At 52.9% G+C, this 17,475-nt stretch overlaps 1 protein-coding gene across 2 annotated transcripts in view; it reads right to left on the bottom strand.

Moving 5' to 3' along the window:
- CDH4 (cadherin 4) overlaps nt 1–17,475 on the bottom strand; it is a 473,737-nt gene that overhangs the window by 27,042 nt on the left and 429,220 nt on the right. For both annotated transcript variants that reach the window (XM_061125799.1, XM_061125800.1), the window contains one exon: nt 5,697–5,869. In XM_061125799.1, the coding sequence (XP_060981782.1) occupies nt 5,697–5,869 (173 nt within the window). The remainder of the gene's footprint in view (nt 1–5,696; nt 5,870–17,475) is intronic.

The following is a 17,475-nucleotide window of genomic DNA, read 5'->3' on the forward strand; positions in this document are numbered from 1 at the left end:
CCAAGAGAACACACCGGTCATAGCAAACACCCTTTTCCAACAAAAGAGGTGACTCTACACATGGACATCACCAGATGGTCAATACTGAAATCAGACTGATTATATTCTTTGCCGCTAAAGATGGAGAATTTCTATATAGTCAGCAAAAACAAGACCCAGAGTTGACTGTGGCTCAAGAGCCTGGTGGGCCACAGTCCATGGGGTCACAGAGTCGGATATGACTGAGTGACTAACACACACACACACAGGGAAAAAAAACCACTAGGACATTCAGGTATGACCTAAATCAAATCCCTTATGATTATACAGTGGAGGTGACAAATAGATTCAAGGGATTAGATCTAAGATCATGGCATCCAGCTCCATCACTTCATGGCAAATAGAAGGGGAAAAAGTAGAAGCAGTGACAGATTTTATTTTCTTAGGCTCCAAAATCACTGCGGATGGTGACTGCAGCCATGAAATTAAAAAACGTTTGCTCCTTGGAAGGAAAGTTATGACCAACCTAGACAGCATATTAAAAAGCAGAGACATTACTTTGCCGACAAAGGTCTGTATGGTCAAAGCTATGGATTTTTCAGTAGTTATGTATAGATGTGAGAGCTGAACCATAAAGGAAGCTGAACGCCTAAGAATTGATGCTTTCGAATTGTGGTGCTGGAGAAGACTCTTGAGAGTCCCTTGGACTGCAAGGAGATCAAAGCAGTCAGTCCTAAAGGAAATCAACCCTGAATATTCATTGGAAGGACTGATGCTGAAGCTCCAATACTTTGGTCACCTAATGTGAAGAGCTGACTCACTGGAAAAGACCCTGATACTGGGAAAGATTGAGGGCAGGAGGAGAAGGGGGCAACAGAGGATGAGATGGTTGACTGGCATCACTGACTCAATGAACATGAGCTTGAGCAAACTCTGGGATCAGTGAAGGACAGGGAAGTCTGGCATGCTGCAGTCCATGGGGTTGCAAAGAGTCAGACACGACTTAGTGACTAAACGACACGCACTGAACTCTGCCTGGTCCAAGACCACCACTGACCCCACTCCTCCTGATGCCTGCTATAGTCTTACAGAGAGCTCCTTTTCCAGGAAAACAAATTTTTGGAATTTCCCACGTGGCCTGTTGTGACATTTCTTGTGAGCAAGGGGGGATGCTGGTCTTGTCACTAAGAATGTTTTCCACCTGAGCTGAGTTCCATGAGTGAATTCATAAAGTTAGTGGAGGTCACAATCATCACTGGCCCTGGGATAAGCCATCTTTATCACTCATCACTCTCTGTGAAATCTCATCTGATAGCCACATAGAGTGGAGACGCTTGAAAAATATAGAAAGGTGTTAGAGTTGCTTTCTTACAAGTCCTATTAAAAAAAAAAGTCCTATGAACCATAACATGGTGAATTTCGCCCACCTTTGGGAGAAGTTTCAAGACAGTGAGCTGCCCATGGTCAGCGGTTCAAGGATGGAGCTGGACGGGCAGGTCACATAGCCCAGTGACTATCCTCCCTCCAGGGCACCACCTGCCTGGCTTATCAGGCCATAAATATTCTAATTAGGAGGGAGGCAGATGAGCAAGATTAGCAAGAGGGGCCCCTCGGATGATGGCGCTGCGAGAGACACTCAGCCGCTCCTGTGTCACCCCAGCTCTCCTGACATTTTAATCATGTAGAAATGCTCGATTTACATAGCTCTGCCTAATTAGACACAGTGGCAATTATGTTTGTGGATTTTCCTCCTTTCTAAAGACGACTTACTCTGCAAACAGGAAGCCAGTTTTGAAAGAAGTATCTGCAGTGTTTCCCCGCCAAGGGGAAACCTCTGTCCACAGGAGTGGGGGTGCTCAGCATCCTTCAAAGAGAGCAGAAAGGCCCTGCCTGTGGTCCTTTGTACATTTAGTTCATGGGTGTCCAGACAAAGCCACAGGTCATGTTGGGAAACCACACGGGAAGGGCGCGGCAGGCTGAGTTCCCACCCAGCGTGGGTGCACCCTCCACACGTGCGGCCGAGGCCCTGCAATGTCTGTTTCTAAGTCGAGACATACCGGCCACTGCCAGAGGAGTCTGGCATCCCACCCACAGTGGGCAACTCAGGTCAGAAAGAGGACAGAGTAGTGGATGGCGTCCCCAGCAACTGGGCACTGGCTGCCCCAAGGGGCTTGTCTTTAGTGCAGTTAGTATCGGGAGTGCATGGTACACAGTAGGTGCCCAGTGAACACCACCTTGCTCCCTCCCTCTCCCCACCGCCCACGTGAATGACCATCTCCCTGGGGGAGGCTCAGAGCGAGCCCCCCAACCCTGTGTGTGTTCTCTGACCCACCCCCTTTGTGACTCCAAGCCCCAGGCCACCATTCTCATGCTCCCGGCTCCCACTGGTCCCAGGTGCCTGTGTGGCCCCAGACAGGCTGGCTATGGTCCCTCCCTCTGGGCCACCAAGCCTCCAGCTCACCCATCCATCCACACTGTGTCCTTATCCTGGCCTCACATGACCTGGGCCCTGGGGATGGAGCCTTCTCTCGGCCCCTCACCAAGTCTCTCCCTGTTCCTCACTGGAGCTGGGGACACTGGCCACCCCCTTGGGTCACATGTCTCCTTGTGGGGACGTTGCCCTGATGGTGGGATGCAGGGGTGCTGGGAGAGAGGCTCATGCATATGTCATGGGCCATGCAGACCCATAGGAAGGGACCCCTGGCAAAGAAGAAAAGTCCCCGGAGTATCTGCCCCACACTGGGCTCTGTAGGAACTGCAGGTTCAGTGAGAGAAGAGGATTCTGGGGGGCTTCCCTGAGGAGGTGGCATCTGGTGAGAATACGGGAAGAGCCAGATGGGAGAGGCCAGTGAGTCCGGTGGCTGGAGAGGGGAGGGGTGGAGACAGAAGCCAGCGTGGTGGTGGTGGTGGTGGGGCCAGGCCACGGGATACCTGGGCCGAGGAGCTCAGGCGTGGGGGCCTCAGGGTGCTAGTCCTGCTGCCCTTGTCCTGGCCCACCCTCCCCCTCGCTCTGTCTGCGGGGCTGCCCTTTTCTGGTCCGAGCCCTCCCAGGCTGTCCCCCACACACCTAAGGGCTCATCCTGCAGTGGGGAAAGGAGTGGCCAGCAGCTGTCTCAGGATAATTGCAGTCCTGGTCCGTGGATGCACTAATTAGTGCAGACAGCTTGTGCTTAATTATTTCACTTGACCTGCTTAAGATTCAGCAACCACCTGCTCTGGGGGGAGGTGGGGGGAGGAGATTTTGCGGGGAGAGCCGGTGGGGTGCCCATGACCAACCCAGGAGCAGTCCCAAAGGAGAGGCCTGGTCTCAGGGGTGGGACTGAGCCAATCAGAGGCCAGAGGACCCTGGGCTGGGCACTGCCCAGGCTGTTTCTTCCTGTTCAGTTGGGTCACTGTGAACTTGAAGCCAGGCTGGTCCCAGAACACCGGCTGGCCCATCCCGTGCCGGGCAGCCAGCCAGGCGCTGCAGAGCCCAAGGAGGGGGTATGCAGGAGGGGGTATGCACACTGAACTCTCCAAGAGGTACCCCTGCCCCCACCTGGGCCCAGAGTGGGCGGCTGATTCAGGGTTGGTTGCCAGACAGAGCAAACAAAAACAGCCTGCTCAGTTAAATGTGAACTTCAGACAACGACGGACAGTTTGTAGAATGGGGGCCGAGCTCCTCCTGAGCTCTGAGACCCTGTGGCCCTGGGCAACTAAGAGCCCTGAAGCTTTGCCTTTCTCATCTGGAAAGAAACGCTGTTCCAGGAGTCCCCCCAGGGCAGTTTCAAGGACTAAGATGTGACAGTGCACACAGTGCTTGGCCCATGCTGGGGTCCCTGGGGCGCCCCACTGTCCAGAGCAGGCTCTGCCATGCATGAGCTCAGTACACACTTGCACGAGTAGCAGACATGCCCACACCTCCTCCTGCTTCTGGCTGACCACCCATCCTCTGTCTGTCCCACTCCACACCTGCCCAGGTAGTCGTAGGTAAAGGCAAACCAGGGACAGCCCGCAGGCCACTCACAGGGGAAAGCAGGGGCATGGTGTTCAGAGCCGCCCTGCGCCTTCGGAACGAGCAGCTTCCCCCGCCCACCTCCCCGAGCTTTCCCAGCTGGGGTCTCCCTGCTCTGCATAAGGTCCCTTGGGTGCTGCCTTCTCTCCTCGGGCAGAGGCCCTGGAAACACCTCTTCTCTCCTCCAAGCCTGAAGCTGCAGCCAGGCTCCCAGCAGGACCGTGCGGCGGGCTGCTCGTTATCTCAAACAGGGCAGGTGATGGCTCAGCAGGCTGGGCGACTGGGGCCAAGGGCTGGTACCACCTGCTCCCGCCTCTCTGCTTCCTTCATCTGAAGTCCAGGCTCATCTAGCAATGAGCAGGGGCTCTTTAGAGGTGGTGGAGGCCAGCAAGGTTGTGCTGGGCAGGGGAGTGGATCTGCCTGCTGGGGGAGGTGGGTGGGACCCTCTGCTCTGCCGGGCTGGGGCCCAAGGTTGCCAGGATCTTGGACTCATGGTCTCCAGCACTGAGAGGACATGCTTCCTTTGTTAGGACAGCCCTGGGACGCTCATACACACCCTTCCTGAGACCAGGACGGGGTCTCCCTGGACGCCAGCCCCTACCAAATCCTTTGTGGACATCACATGATGCCATTTCCTTATAAGCCATGCCACTACCTGGACTCATTTATCCTGTGGGGATCATCCCCCCTCGCCCACTCCTCCCTGCTGTGAAGTCAGCCCCACACAAACAGTCACCACTTGCCCTGTTCACTACTCTCTGTCTGGCACCCTTGGTGGTTTCCAGCACAAAGTCAGTGCTCAGTGAAAATTTTTGATTGAAAGGAGGAGTCTGTGGGGTGGGAATCTGTGATTGCTCAGAACCACTTAGACGTGTGGTGTGCAGTGTTCAGAAAAAGCGGGTCTTTAGTCCCAAAGGGGAGGAAATATAACTGATTATATCAACCTCCAAGGCTCAGAGCAAGGCCACCTCTTCTGAGAAGCCTCCAACTTCTTCATAGTTAGCTCTACCTCATCCGTTCACGACACCTTGTGGACAGAGTCCACTGCCTATACATGCAGTCCATTGCATATACACATGAACTGCTCTATAAAAACGTGCAATCCACTACACACACATGTGATCTACTGCATATAAACACATGGTCCACTATACATAATGTGATCTTCTCCATATTCACAGCAATCCACTATATATATATGTGAAATCAACTACTTATACATGTGATCCACCGAGTATACACACGGTCCATTGTATATACACATAATCCACTTCATATCAACGTGATCCACTTCATATCAACCCATGATCTACTTCATATCAACACACAATCCACATCATATAAACACATGATCCATATAATACACACAATCCATATAATATACACAATCTACTTCATATAAGCATGTGATCCAATCATATAAACATGTGATCCACTTTATATAAACACGAAACCCACATCATATAAACACACCATCCACATAATATAAACATGTGATCCACCACATACAAACACGTGACCCACATCATATAAACACACGATCCACACCATAAACATGTCATCCACTGCATATACACATGATCCCTTTCCTCTGTCCCTCTGGTGGCAGCAGCAGCGACCACCACCATTCCGCCCAGGCCAGTGGCGACCCCCCTCTGGGCCACCCTCTCCCACACAGACTGCAGTGGGGAGACGGTGGTCCAGCCCCACAGCGCCGCCTCACCTCTCGGTCCAGGCCAGCGGCCACGGTCACGATGTCGCCTGTTTCACTGTTGATGGTGAACATGTTCTGGGAGGGGCTCTGCGGGGTCTGCGTCACGATCCGGTAGCGCACCATCCCGTTGGCCGTGGTGGCGTCATCCGCGTCGTTGGCTGTGACTGTCATCACGTAGGTGCCTGCAAGAGAGACAGGCAGCTCCTGGGGGACTTGCCTGCCATCCCCGCCGCTGCCCCTCGTACACACCCCGGCAGATGTCTCCCACGATCATGTCTTCCTGGAGGCTGGATGTGGTGTGTGTCCTTCTTCACCCATGGGCTGGGCCGCTGCCAGGCCCTGGGAATGTGTCTGTCCCTCCCCCCACCCCCAGATCCCCCTGCAGAACCACGGGGGTGGGGCCTTCTTCCCAGGCTCAAGTCTGCTCTGAGGTCGCTGCTCTGACTTCGTCAGGAGAGGGAGCCACCCAGCGTCAGCACAGCCTGCAATTCCGGCTCAAAACCCTGCACATTCCCTCCTGAGCCACACAGCCCAAGGCTCCGGCTGGCATGGTGGGGGCTCAGCACATAGAAGAGAGACAGGGCTGTATCCAGAAGGTGCCTAATAGGCACTCAAGGATGCTCAGTGAGAAGAGACCCCTCAGAGGGGATGCTGTGCACACGGGATGCAGAAGCAGGTGCAGTAAATTCGGAGTGTGCGAGCTCAGAGGTGGTGAGTACCTACACCCTCCCTCAGCTCAGCGCCCGTTCCCCACCAGGCGCCAGGGTTGGGGTCTGTAGAGGACACCCCGGGATAGTCCCCTGCCTCCTGAGAGCAGGGTGTGGTGTTCCTATTGGCACCCACCCTTCCCCATTGGGAGGCCCTGGCTAGATCAGCATGCCCCCCACCCCTGGCCACAGTGGTCGGGTCAGCAGTGGGCGCCATACCCAGTCAGAGCTTGGGAGCAAGGAGATATACTTTTTGGGGTTTCTAGGAATTCAGCGTGCCATCCCTGCCCCTGGACTTGGCTGGGCCGGCGTGTGAGGTTGGGGGCTGTGGTCACTTTGTGGCAACAGAGATGGAAACTGGAGGACAGGGCCACCTCAGAGGAAACAAAGCCATGGCAGGCTCAAGTGACCACCTCTCACTGGGCAGCCCCTGGGTCAAGCTGCACCTGAAGCTCTTATCTCTATACAGAAAAAAATGAAGACTTTTCTTTATAAAGCAGTTTTAGGTTCACAGCAAAATTGAGGGGAGGGTCCCTTACAGATGCTTTGTACACCTGAACCAATATTAGAATATATTCCCTTTCTTGTTTTATGCTATTTTAGGCTTCCCTGGCAGTTCAGATGGTAAAGAATCTGCCTGCAATGCAGGAGACCCGGGTTTGATCCCTGGGTCGGGAAGATTCCCCTGGAGAAGGGAATGGCAACCCACTCCAGCATTCCTGCCTGGAGAATCCCATGGACAGAGGAGCCTGGCGGGCTATAGTCCATGGGGTCACAAAGAGACATGACTGAACTAACACTACACTACCTTTGTTGCTTGCAACGAGGAGTTCTGACTGGCATGGGCTCCCAGCCCTGCACCTGCCCCTGGGGCATGCCGCCCTTGTCCTCATCTGCATGTTCTTGGTTCAGCTCCTTGTTCCCAGGTTGTTCCAGTGTGCTGTCAAGGGCCCACAGGGGTGAGGGAGTGTGGGCACCATCCTCCACTGGGTCCTTTCTGGAGGTGGTGGCTTATGCTGAGGCTGAACTTGGCTTGGGGCTCGGGGGGACCCCAGGCCTGTTGGGATCCAAGGGGGTAATGGGCGGGGGGCTTCATTCATCAGACATATGCCAGGCATTTGCTCTGGGATGGTGCCGTGCAAGGAGCTGGGCGGACAGTGGTGGAGACACTTCCATGGTCTCACCTGCACGCTCCCAGAGTCTCTCATGTACGAGATGTGTACCCGGCAGGTCCTCTTGCATGCCTGTCCAGCCTCCCCCACCCTCCTGTCCAGGGAGGGCCTGACACAGAGTCAGCTTTACTGTTGGCTTTAACTGAATAAAAGTTTTTTTTAAGGCAGATGCATTTTATGGAAACAGAAAAGAAGGCAAACAGCAAGAGGAAGGTGGAAATCTGTTTTACAGGGTTCAGGTTTTCTGTCCTCATCCTCCAACCAGAGACAAATGGGCTCAGGACCCACCTTTTCATGACTGAAAGACAGGACATCCTCGCTAGGTGGGGCTCGACACTGTGGGAGGCAAGGAGCTCCAGGCCTGCAGACCCTGCTGCCCACTCATAGAATCCTCAGATTTATATAGGTTTTTTTAACAACATGTAAGCCACACATCAGAAAATTCACCCTTTTAAAGTGCACAAGTCAAAAAATTAAAGTGCACAAGTCAGTGTATTCTGGCATATTCAGTTGTTGTGCCATTGTCAGTAGAAAGTATCTAATTCCAGAGCATTCCGTCATCCTCCCAGAGAAATCTGTGTCCACTAAGAGTTTCACCACATCCTCCTTCCCAGCCCCCGGCAACATGTGTCCACTTTCTGTTTCTATGGATCGGCCTCTTCTGAACATGGCTTAAAAATGAAATCATATACCATGTGGCCTTTGCGTCTGGCGTCTTTCTCTGAGGCTAATGATTTCAGGGTTCATTCCTTTTTGTGGCTGAATAATATTCCAGTGTATGGGGATGCTTAGCTCTCAATTTCCTGGTAGCTCAGTTGGTAAAGAATCCCCCTGCATTTATAATAGCCAGGACATGGAAGCAACCTAGATGTCCATCAGCAGATGAATGGATAAGAAAGCTGTGGTACATATATACAATGGAATATTAATCAGCCATTAAAAAGAATACATCTGAATCAGTTCTAATGAGGTGGATGAAACTGGAGCCTATTATACAGAGTGAAGTAAGCCAGAAAGAAAAACACCAATACAGTGTACTAACACATATATATGGAATTTAGAAAGAAGGTAACGATAACCCTATATGCGAGGCAGCAAGAGAGACATAGATGTATTGAACAGTCTTTTGGACTCTGTGGGAGAGGGCGAGGGCGGGATGATATGGGAGAATGGCACTGAAACGTGTAAAATATCATATGTGAAACAAATTGCCAGTTCACGTTTGATGCATGAGACAGGGTGCTCGGGGCTGGTGCACTGGGATGACCCAGAGGGATGGGATGGGGAGGGAGGGGGGTTCAGGATGGGGAATACATGTACACTCATGGAGGATTCAAGTAAATGTATGGCAAAACCAACACAATATTGTAAAGTAAAAAAAAAAAAAAGGAATCCGCCTGCAATGCAGGGAACCCTGGTTCAATCCCTGGGTTGGGAAGACCCCCTGGAGAAGGGAATGGCTACCCACTCCAGGATTCCCGGGCAACCCTGGTGGCTCAGCTCATAAAGAATCTGTCTGTAATGCAGGAGACCCTGGTTCATTCCCTGGGTCGGGAAGATCCCTTGGAGAAGAATTTTCTACCCACTCCAGTACTCTTGCCTGGAGAATTCCATGGACAAGAGAGCCTGGCAGGCTATAGCCCATGGGGTCGCAAAGGGTCGGACATGACTGAGTGACTTTCCCTTCACTTCACCCCTCAGTTACTGACTGAACACTTGCTGTGTTCAGGCACCAGGCTCTGTGCTCAATGTGTAGAGAACAACCATACGGACATGGTCCCACCCCTACTAGGCCAGTGAAGAAGGACAGAACACACAGGAGAGACACATCATTGGCAGCTGGGATAAGGGCTTTGAAGTGGGTAAGAATGCTTGTGCGAACATGGAGAGTAACTGGGTGGGAGGGGACTACAGGGGAAGCACGGCAGGCCTGAGAGATGAGGGCAGTGGGGTGGGGAAGTGGGGGGCAGGACTGTAGGCAGGGGGGACAAAGGCCCTGGGGCAGAGAAGAGCTCTGGATGTTTGAGGAAAAGAGAGGTGTGGGCATGTGATGGGGCTGGAGGTGGGTTGGGCCCAGAGCAAGGATTTTGGACTTTGTTCTAAGATCATAGGGAGATGTTTTCATCAGGAGAGTGGGTCGAATTTATGTCTTAAAGACACACAGACAGCTTCCCTACTGGTCCAGTGGTTAGAAATCCACCTTGCAATGCAGGGCGGGGGACACTGGTTCAATTCCTGGTCCAGGAAGATCCTACATGCCTGAGGGCAACTAAGCCTGAGAGGCACAACTACTGAGCCCACACACTGAAACTGGTGAAGCCTGTGTGCCTAGAGCCTGTGCTCGGCAACAAGAGAGCCCACCGCAATGAGAAGCCAGGGCACCACAATGATGAGTAGCCCCCGCTTGCCACAACGAGAGAAAGCTGACGTGTAGCTCTGCAGACCCACCACAGTCAAAAAATAAAAAAAGTAAATAAATCAGTCTTAAAAAATATATCATTAAACAAAAGACATGCAGAGAACAGGCTACAGGCAGCCAGAAGTGTGGGGGTCAAGGGTGGCAGTGAGACATGAACTCATTTGCTGGATTTCAGAGGGAATTGGCTGCAGTCAGACCAAGATGTTGCACACCCACTAGGATGTTTATTCCTTCATTCCACTCATGTTTATCGAGTGTCTTCCAGGGGAAACATACAGAACTTCTGTGTTTTGAAAGCCATAGGAAGAAAGTCCATCAAAGGTATCCACCTACCTTCATACAATGGCTGTTCTCAAAGAATTGTGTGTAAACCCAATTTTAATGAATTTAATTATCAGTAGAATTCCCCCAGAGGCATTCAGTATTTAAAAGAAATCCAGGAAGTCCTGGTTTTAGCAAATGGTGGACCATGTTATTTTAAACCAATCTTCCTCCCGAGGAAAACGAGAGAAGCTGGACCTCACATGCAATAAGAGCTCATTCAGGGCAGAGACACACCAGCGGCGCAGACTTGGGGGTGCTGGCTGGAAAGGGGAGCCCAGGCCTGGGACCGTCTTTCCTCTTGAGATGTTTGCTGATTCCAAATCTGTTTCTGACAGCCGAAGAGCTACATGGATCTTTCAACAGACTGATGGGAATGGGGTGAAAACACTGAGCTTAGGGCTTGCCGTGGGTGTGTGTGTGGGAGCACCTGGAAAATGCTGATCTGGAAGGGCAGTGCACTTCCAGGGGTGAGGGTGAATGGGAAAGAGATGGCCTCGCAGGAGCACGGCTCTAGTTAAGGTGACTTAGGTTACCAGCGTCCCTGGCAGGAGCAAAAGCACATCCTCCACAGAGAAAGGTACTGTCTCACACAGCCTCAAGTCACCACGGCAACTGTTCACACACGGGGCTCCGCCCGTGATGAACCAGGCACACAGGAAGACAAAACCTGTCTGAAAACAGAGGGAAAGAACTGACCAGGACCAGAGCAGGGGAGACTCTGATAACTGAGTCATCAGAGGCAGGTTAAAAACAAATCAGCCAGGAACTTCCCTGATGGTCCAGTGGTTGAGAATCTGCCTTGGAATGCAGGGAACACAGCAGCCAAGATCCCACATGCTGCAGGGTAACTAAGCTTGTGTGCCACAACTACTGAGCCCGTGCTCTAGAGTCTGTGGGCCACAATTAAGGTCCGATGCAGCCACATAAAAACAAAACCCAAATCTGCCAGAAAAGTCAAAATGCACCCCTAGTCAATCACATAGGATGCCCCACACTAGGCCCCTACTGCCAGTCCCCCAGCCCCCACTGGGGCACACCCAAGCCCCCCTCTCCACGCCTTCCAGTCTGCCTGTGATGGTGGCTGGTGACCTGCCCTCCCCCCCCACCCCCCCCCCCCCACCGCTCCCCGCCCTGCCATGCCCTGAACACACAGCCTCTGCTGGTCCCCATCAGCCAGTCTTTATTTTCACATTACTGTCAGGGAAGGTGGATGCGAGCTCTGTGTGCCTTCTGTTGCACAAATGCATGTGCATCAACAATGGTCTCAAATAAAAGTAGAAAAATGTCCCTGACCCATGAACCTCACACCTAGCAGTGCAAATGAGGAGCACAATTAATAAGTAATTGAGAACTTCCCTGGTGGCTCTGTGGTAAAGAGTCTGCCTGCCAATGCAGGGGACTCGGATTCTATCCCTGGCTGGGAAGATTCCACATGCCGCCAAGCAACTAAGCCTGTTGCTGAAGCCTACTGTTCTACTACCAAAGCCTACCCATTCTAGAGCCCACGAGCTGCGACTACTGAGCCCGCATGCCCTAGAGCCTGTGCTCTGCAATAAGAGAATCCACCACAATGAGAAACCTGCACACCACAATGATGGGTAGCCCCTGCTTGCTGCAACTAGAGAAAGCCCATGCAAAGTGGTGAAGACCCAGCACGGCCAAAAATTAAAAAAATTAAAAAAATAAGTAATTGATGCTGAAAGTCTGACAACTGGCTGAATAAACTGTGGTACATTCCCACAATGGAATCGTTTAAAGCCAGAATATTTCATGACACTTGAAGTGTTCATGATATACAGCAAAATGGAGAACAATCCAGTTTCTAAACTGTGTTCTTTAATATAACAATGTGTTCGTGCAGAGAGGAGACCAGAGGGATCTTTGACAGACGTGCTCACGGCAATCTGCGTGGCAGGCAAGATGGAAGAGGGTGTTTTTTTCTTTGTGATTTTCTCTATATCTCCCAAGTTTCCTCCAAAGATTATCACTTGATGATCAGAAGGTAAAATGTTATTTTAAAAAAGGAAAACTGATGGGACTTTTTTTCAGCCTTAATCACAATTTGGTTTCCTTCAAAACAGATTCTGAAAACCTGGCGGGTCCGTGGCCACTGCTCTGTGGTCAGGTGACCCAGGCATGCCCAAGTGCTCTGAGCCCAAAGGCCGAGGGCAGGGTTGCCATGGCAACAAACCCAGATGAAATATAAGTGTTCGGGGCCTTGGAACTGATCTAGGGCTCAGGGTTATTTTCACTTCCTTCCTAGAAGAAGAGGGCGGGGCAGGGGTGGAAGGAGCTCCTTTCTGAAACCTGGAGAGCTGCCTGGGGAGACGGCCTCTGCTTGTGGTCTGGGCACTCGTCCCAGCCCCCAGCGCCACCCCCAGTGGGCACTCCGAGATGGTTCCTCACTTGGGGGCCAGGCCTTGACCTGGGGGCCGGCCTTAACCTGGGCGGCACCCTACCTCTGCCCCTGGCCTGTGTCCCATGACTCACTCTCCTTACACTTGAGGGCACCCCTTCCTAAACCCTCCAGCGAGTGTTCAGCAGCTACACCACACCTTGGGTTGTGAGTAGGGCTGGCCCCAGTGTCTGGGAAGGCATGACCTGGCCATCAAGTCCCCCGCTAAGCCTGACCCTTCTCCAGTCTGGTCCACGGGCAGCGTAAGCGCCCAGTAGCCCCAGTGTCATGGTGTACCTGCCGAGGCAGCCTGGGCCACCCATGGGAGGGAGCGATTTGGCCGTGGTTATCCAGCTGTGCGCTCTGTTGGGACTGCTCACTGCAGCAGCCTCTGTCGTAACCTGGGAGTTAAGCCTCTCTCCACCAGCTGGGCTGTGAGATCCAGGAGGAAATCACCTTCTGGGGCTTTCTCCTTGGGTCTCCCTCCCTCCCCAGTAGAAAGGCCTGACTTCATCTTAACAAATGAAACTGAACATCGCTCTGCATTTTCATCTAAGAGGGCATGCCGTCTGCTGCCTGAGATGCTGGACATCTCTCTATTAATCGGGCCAGCAGGGAAAGGGGGAGAAGACAGAGGTTGGGTTCTTGCGAGGAGTTCATGTACAAACGCTGCCATGAGCCTTAAAGGATTAATTTCACAAGCCTTAAATCGCAGTTTAATTTGAAAACTAATTCAGCCCCATAATTGGCTTTCTGCTCAAATCACTGAGGCTAAAGATTTAAATTCTTAATATTCGGATGACTTTCAAGTATCTGGTGCCATCTGTGCAATAGTCCGTGGCATTAGTCTCAGGGGGACCTCCACTGGCACAGAAATAAAATAAATAAATAAACAGGGCCCACTAATAGAATAATCTATTTAAGCAAAAACTCTGCATTATATAGATGAAGGTTTCTTTGACTTCATTTGCAGCATGTAGATTTCTCTGCTATTTAATATTTTAAAGTGACATTAATTTCAAAATTTATAACATAGGCCCTCATGCAGTTACAAGGGGTTAGGAAAAGCAGAGATTCCAATTAGAGCTTTTTTTTTTTTTTTTTTTAAGTAAAAATAATCGATACGGAGGAATCTTTTCTTGGGAGGCTCGAGAGACGCCATGAGACCCGTCTGGCTGCCTCCAGGCAGGAGACCACATGGCAACTCTGATTTCCAGAGGGAAGGGCTGTTGTAAGGACATGGACCCCCAGCTGGTGCAGGTATGAGGATGGAGCTGTGAGGTCCGTCCTGAGCCCTGTGAGCTTGTTTCCTGAAAAGTGGGGGCTGGGCAGGGTGGCAGGAAGTGTGAGACTGGAGGGTCAGCAGGACAAACCTGACTAGGGGTTGAGCCACATAGCATCAGACACTGCCAGCCGCTGGGGCAACACCGCAGGCCTGGCCGCCTCCCTCTGCACAGGTGTGGACCCTCCAGGAGGCCTTCACAGAACTGCTGTGCACCCTCGGAGCTCCAGGGAAGTGGGGCCCTGGGCACGGAGGTGTGGTCCCCACCCCCGAGCTGGCCCGTGGCTCAGGCTGAGCTGTCACTGAATCCCATCCTTGCTCAGGCACACGGTGGTGATGGAGGAGGTGATGGAACAGACAGGGTCTCTGCCCCACAGAGGGGAAAAGCAGTGATGACAACAAACTGAGAGGAGGCAGTAGTGATACGACCAGAGGCCTCTGTGTGAAGGGAGGGGCCTGCTGGTGAGAGCGGTGGGGAAGACAGCTCTGGAGAAGGGTGGAGGAGCCAGTGTACTAGTGGTCAGGGGGAGAATGGCCAGGCTGTGGGCACAGCCCGTGCAGAGCCCTGGGACAGGAAAGACTTCTCCCGTCCTGATGGTCTTTGCCCACACGTGCATCAGATACCATTTGTAGGCCCCTACCTAGCACACCTGTCTTTTGGTTCCTCAACTGGACAATGGGCTTCCTGGAGGTGGAGTTCACGCTTTCCCACCGTGGAGAAAGGGCACCTCACACACAGCTTTTGTGTGTGCTTTTCCAGGGGGATGGGTCCCACGCTACACACTGCCCTTCTCCCCTGATAGTGGATGTGATGCTTGGAGGTACGGCAGCCACATTGTGACCTCGTGGTGAGAAATCAGAGAGGGAGGCAAAGGGCACAGAGATGGTGAGTCTGCCGGCTTCATTCGCTCATCTAAAAGGCTACTTGTTTCAGCTGGGTTTTCTGAGACTTGCGTCCATAGTTATTCTTGACCCAGGCTGGGGAGGGGAGGCAGTTTAGCTCCATGGTTAGAACTGCAGCTTGTGAGTCAGATCACCTGGTTTTACTCTTGCCTCCACCTGAACGGAAGCAGGATACACCCGGGCCTCCGCCCCAACTTCCCCGCGCCGGCCCCGCCCCGCCGGCCCCGCCCCCGCCGGCCCCGCCCCGCCGGCCCCGCCCCCGCCGGCCCCGCCCCCGCCGGCCCCGCCCCCAAGTCCTCTGCACCACCTCCTCTCCGAAGTACCCGGATAACAGCATCTGATGCTGGTTAACAGAGCCTGAGACAGCCACCCCGTGGAGGACATTAACTATTTGATGACCATGAGTTCTGAGCACCGTGGCCCGACCTACAGGCGCCTAAGAGTTGACAATATTGACCCCTGCGACCCCGCCCTGCCGTGTGACCCCGCCAACCAGAGAATTGTGCACGACCTAGTCATCACTCTCCTGCTCGCCCCCCACATCCCCTACCCCCAACCACGCAAGAAGGGTTTGGATCTTTTGAGCACGAACCGCCTGTCCCCGTTTGGAGCCGTTTCAGTAAACACCACACGTTCCTTCACCACAACCACACCCTGTGTGGGTGGACTGGTACCACCGCACCGGGGAGCGGCCCGGGTTTGGTTCGGTGACACAGGCTCCCGACACAGGTTCCCGCTGTGTCTCTTCTTACCTGCTCTTCGCCTCTGGTCCCTCCTGTCCACAGTGTCTGTCACGGGGCTGTCCACGATTCAGCAGGTTTCCTGTCTGGAGGCCCTAACGCAGTGCCCAGACCCCAGCGGCAGGGTCAGTGCTGTTTTCATGGCGGCCGCGTAGTCAGAGCATCAGTGGCAGGTGCGCCCACTGCGGGGGGAGCCCGAGGCCTCCAGCAGAGACGCGGGGCCTCCCCCGTCCAGGTTCAGGAGCCTAGGAAGCGGTCGGGCTCAGAAGCTGCGGGTCAGGGGGCCCAGAGTTTTTAAATCTATCCTTCTTCTTCTCAAAGAGGCCAAGTTCCAAGGAGCCGAACTTGACCTTTTAAAGATGCGCCTGCACCCCGGAGGGGCACCCCGAGGTGCAGGAGAGCCTTGCTTCTGGTGAAGAAAACAGTTGGCCTGGCCGAGGGCCTCCCAGGGTCTCAGCCTCCGCTCTGCAGTGCCACCCCCCAACCCCATGCAACTCTGGGAACAGGACTGGGGTCAGAGGAGTGAGTGGGGGCCCGATGGGGAAACCAGCTCGGCTGGAGGCCGGGGCTTGCAGGGGTTCTCTCCAGCTTCTCCTCGGGAACGCCCGCCGCTGCGCCCCATTGGCCAAGGCCCAACTGTGGCCTCATCCTAGGAGGGCCCCTCCCCTTCCCTCTCCTGCGCATCCTCCTGGAGGGGGCAGGGCCCGGAGGAGCACCTGGGCCCAATCCTCCCATCAGCTCTGGGACCAGGCCTCAGCTTGGCTCCGGCTGGCCCAGCCCAGGCTGCAAAATGGCCATCGTTCAGCCGTGGCCAGTGGAGAGTTTGTGATAATTCAGAACGTCTGAGGTTTGGCTCGGCTATCAGGTGACCTGAGGGACGCAGGAACATAATGTAGAGGACAGCTAGTTTTAAGTGAGTCTTATAGTTCAATCTGAGATTCCATCTGACAATGTAACTTACTACCAGAGTTGGGAAAATGAACCGATATTTTGAGTAAGAACATTTAACAATAGAAATAAGGTAATACCTGTTAATAGTAATTACACCATTAACAATAGCACAGGTGTCAGGTGCCTCAGGTGGACACCTTCAGCTGATTCCCCCAGGTCGGTGGTACTATTACCTCCATTTAACCATGAGACAGAGTGAGTGGCCGGCCGAGGCCCTGCCATGCCACATGCAGGCCACAGCTGGCCACTGGGAGTCTAAGATGAGTGGCTGAGTGCCATGTGACGTCACCTGCCAAGTACTCAGTCCCACCCCGCGAGGACCAGGGGTAGCTGGGGTCTGAAACAGCCTTTACTTCTGCTCCACTCAAGGTTTCCTATGGAGCTACCGGCATCCAGGGAGCGAGGTGCTGGCGGATCAGTGGATGGGAGCAGAGAACCCAGAGCAAACCCATAAACAAGCCAACTGATTTTTGACAAAGGTACACAAGCAACTCAACGAAAGACAGAAAGCCTTTCCAACAAACAGTGCAGGAGCATCTGGGCATCCATAAGCAAAGAAATGAACCAGACTAAGTCTCACGCCTTCTATAAAAATCACACAGAAATTAACTCAGAATAGAAAAGTCAATGTCCAAAAGTGAATTAGAACAGTCTATAGCATCCCTGAAATGTGAATATAATGGAGTGGGGGGAAGCACATTTTTTTGGTTAATAGATGAACAAATTTGAAACATTAAGAGAAAAGAAATTAACTTGGAATGGACCAAGGATGAAATATAAAATGTGAAACTATAAAACCTTTAGAATGAAGCCTAGAACATCTTCAGGACCCAGGGTTTGGGAAGAGTTCTCAATACCCAAGTCCAATCCATCAAAGGAGAGTGAAAAATTGAAC

The sequence above is a fragment of the Dama dama genome, chromosome 23 (genome assembly GCF_033118175.1).
Source record: "Dama dama isolate Ldn47 chromosome 23, ASM3311817v1, whole genome shotgun sequence".
Taxonomy (NCBI): domain Eukaryota; kingdom Metazoa; phylum Chordata; class Mammalia; order Artiodactyla; family Cervidae; genus Dama; species Dama dama.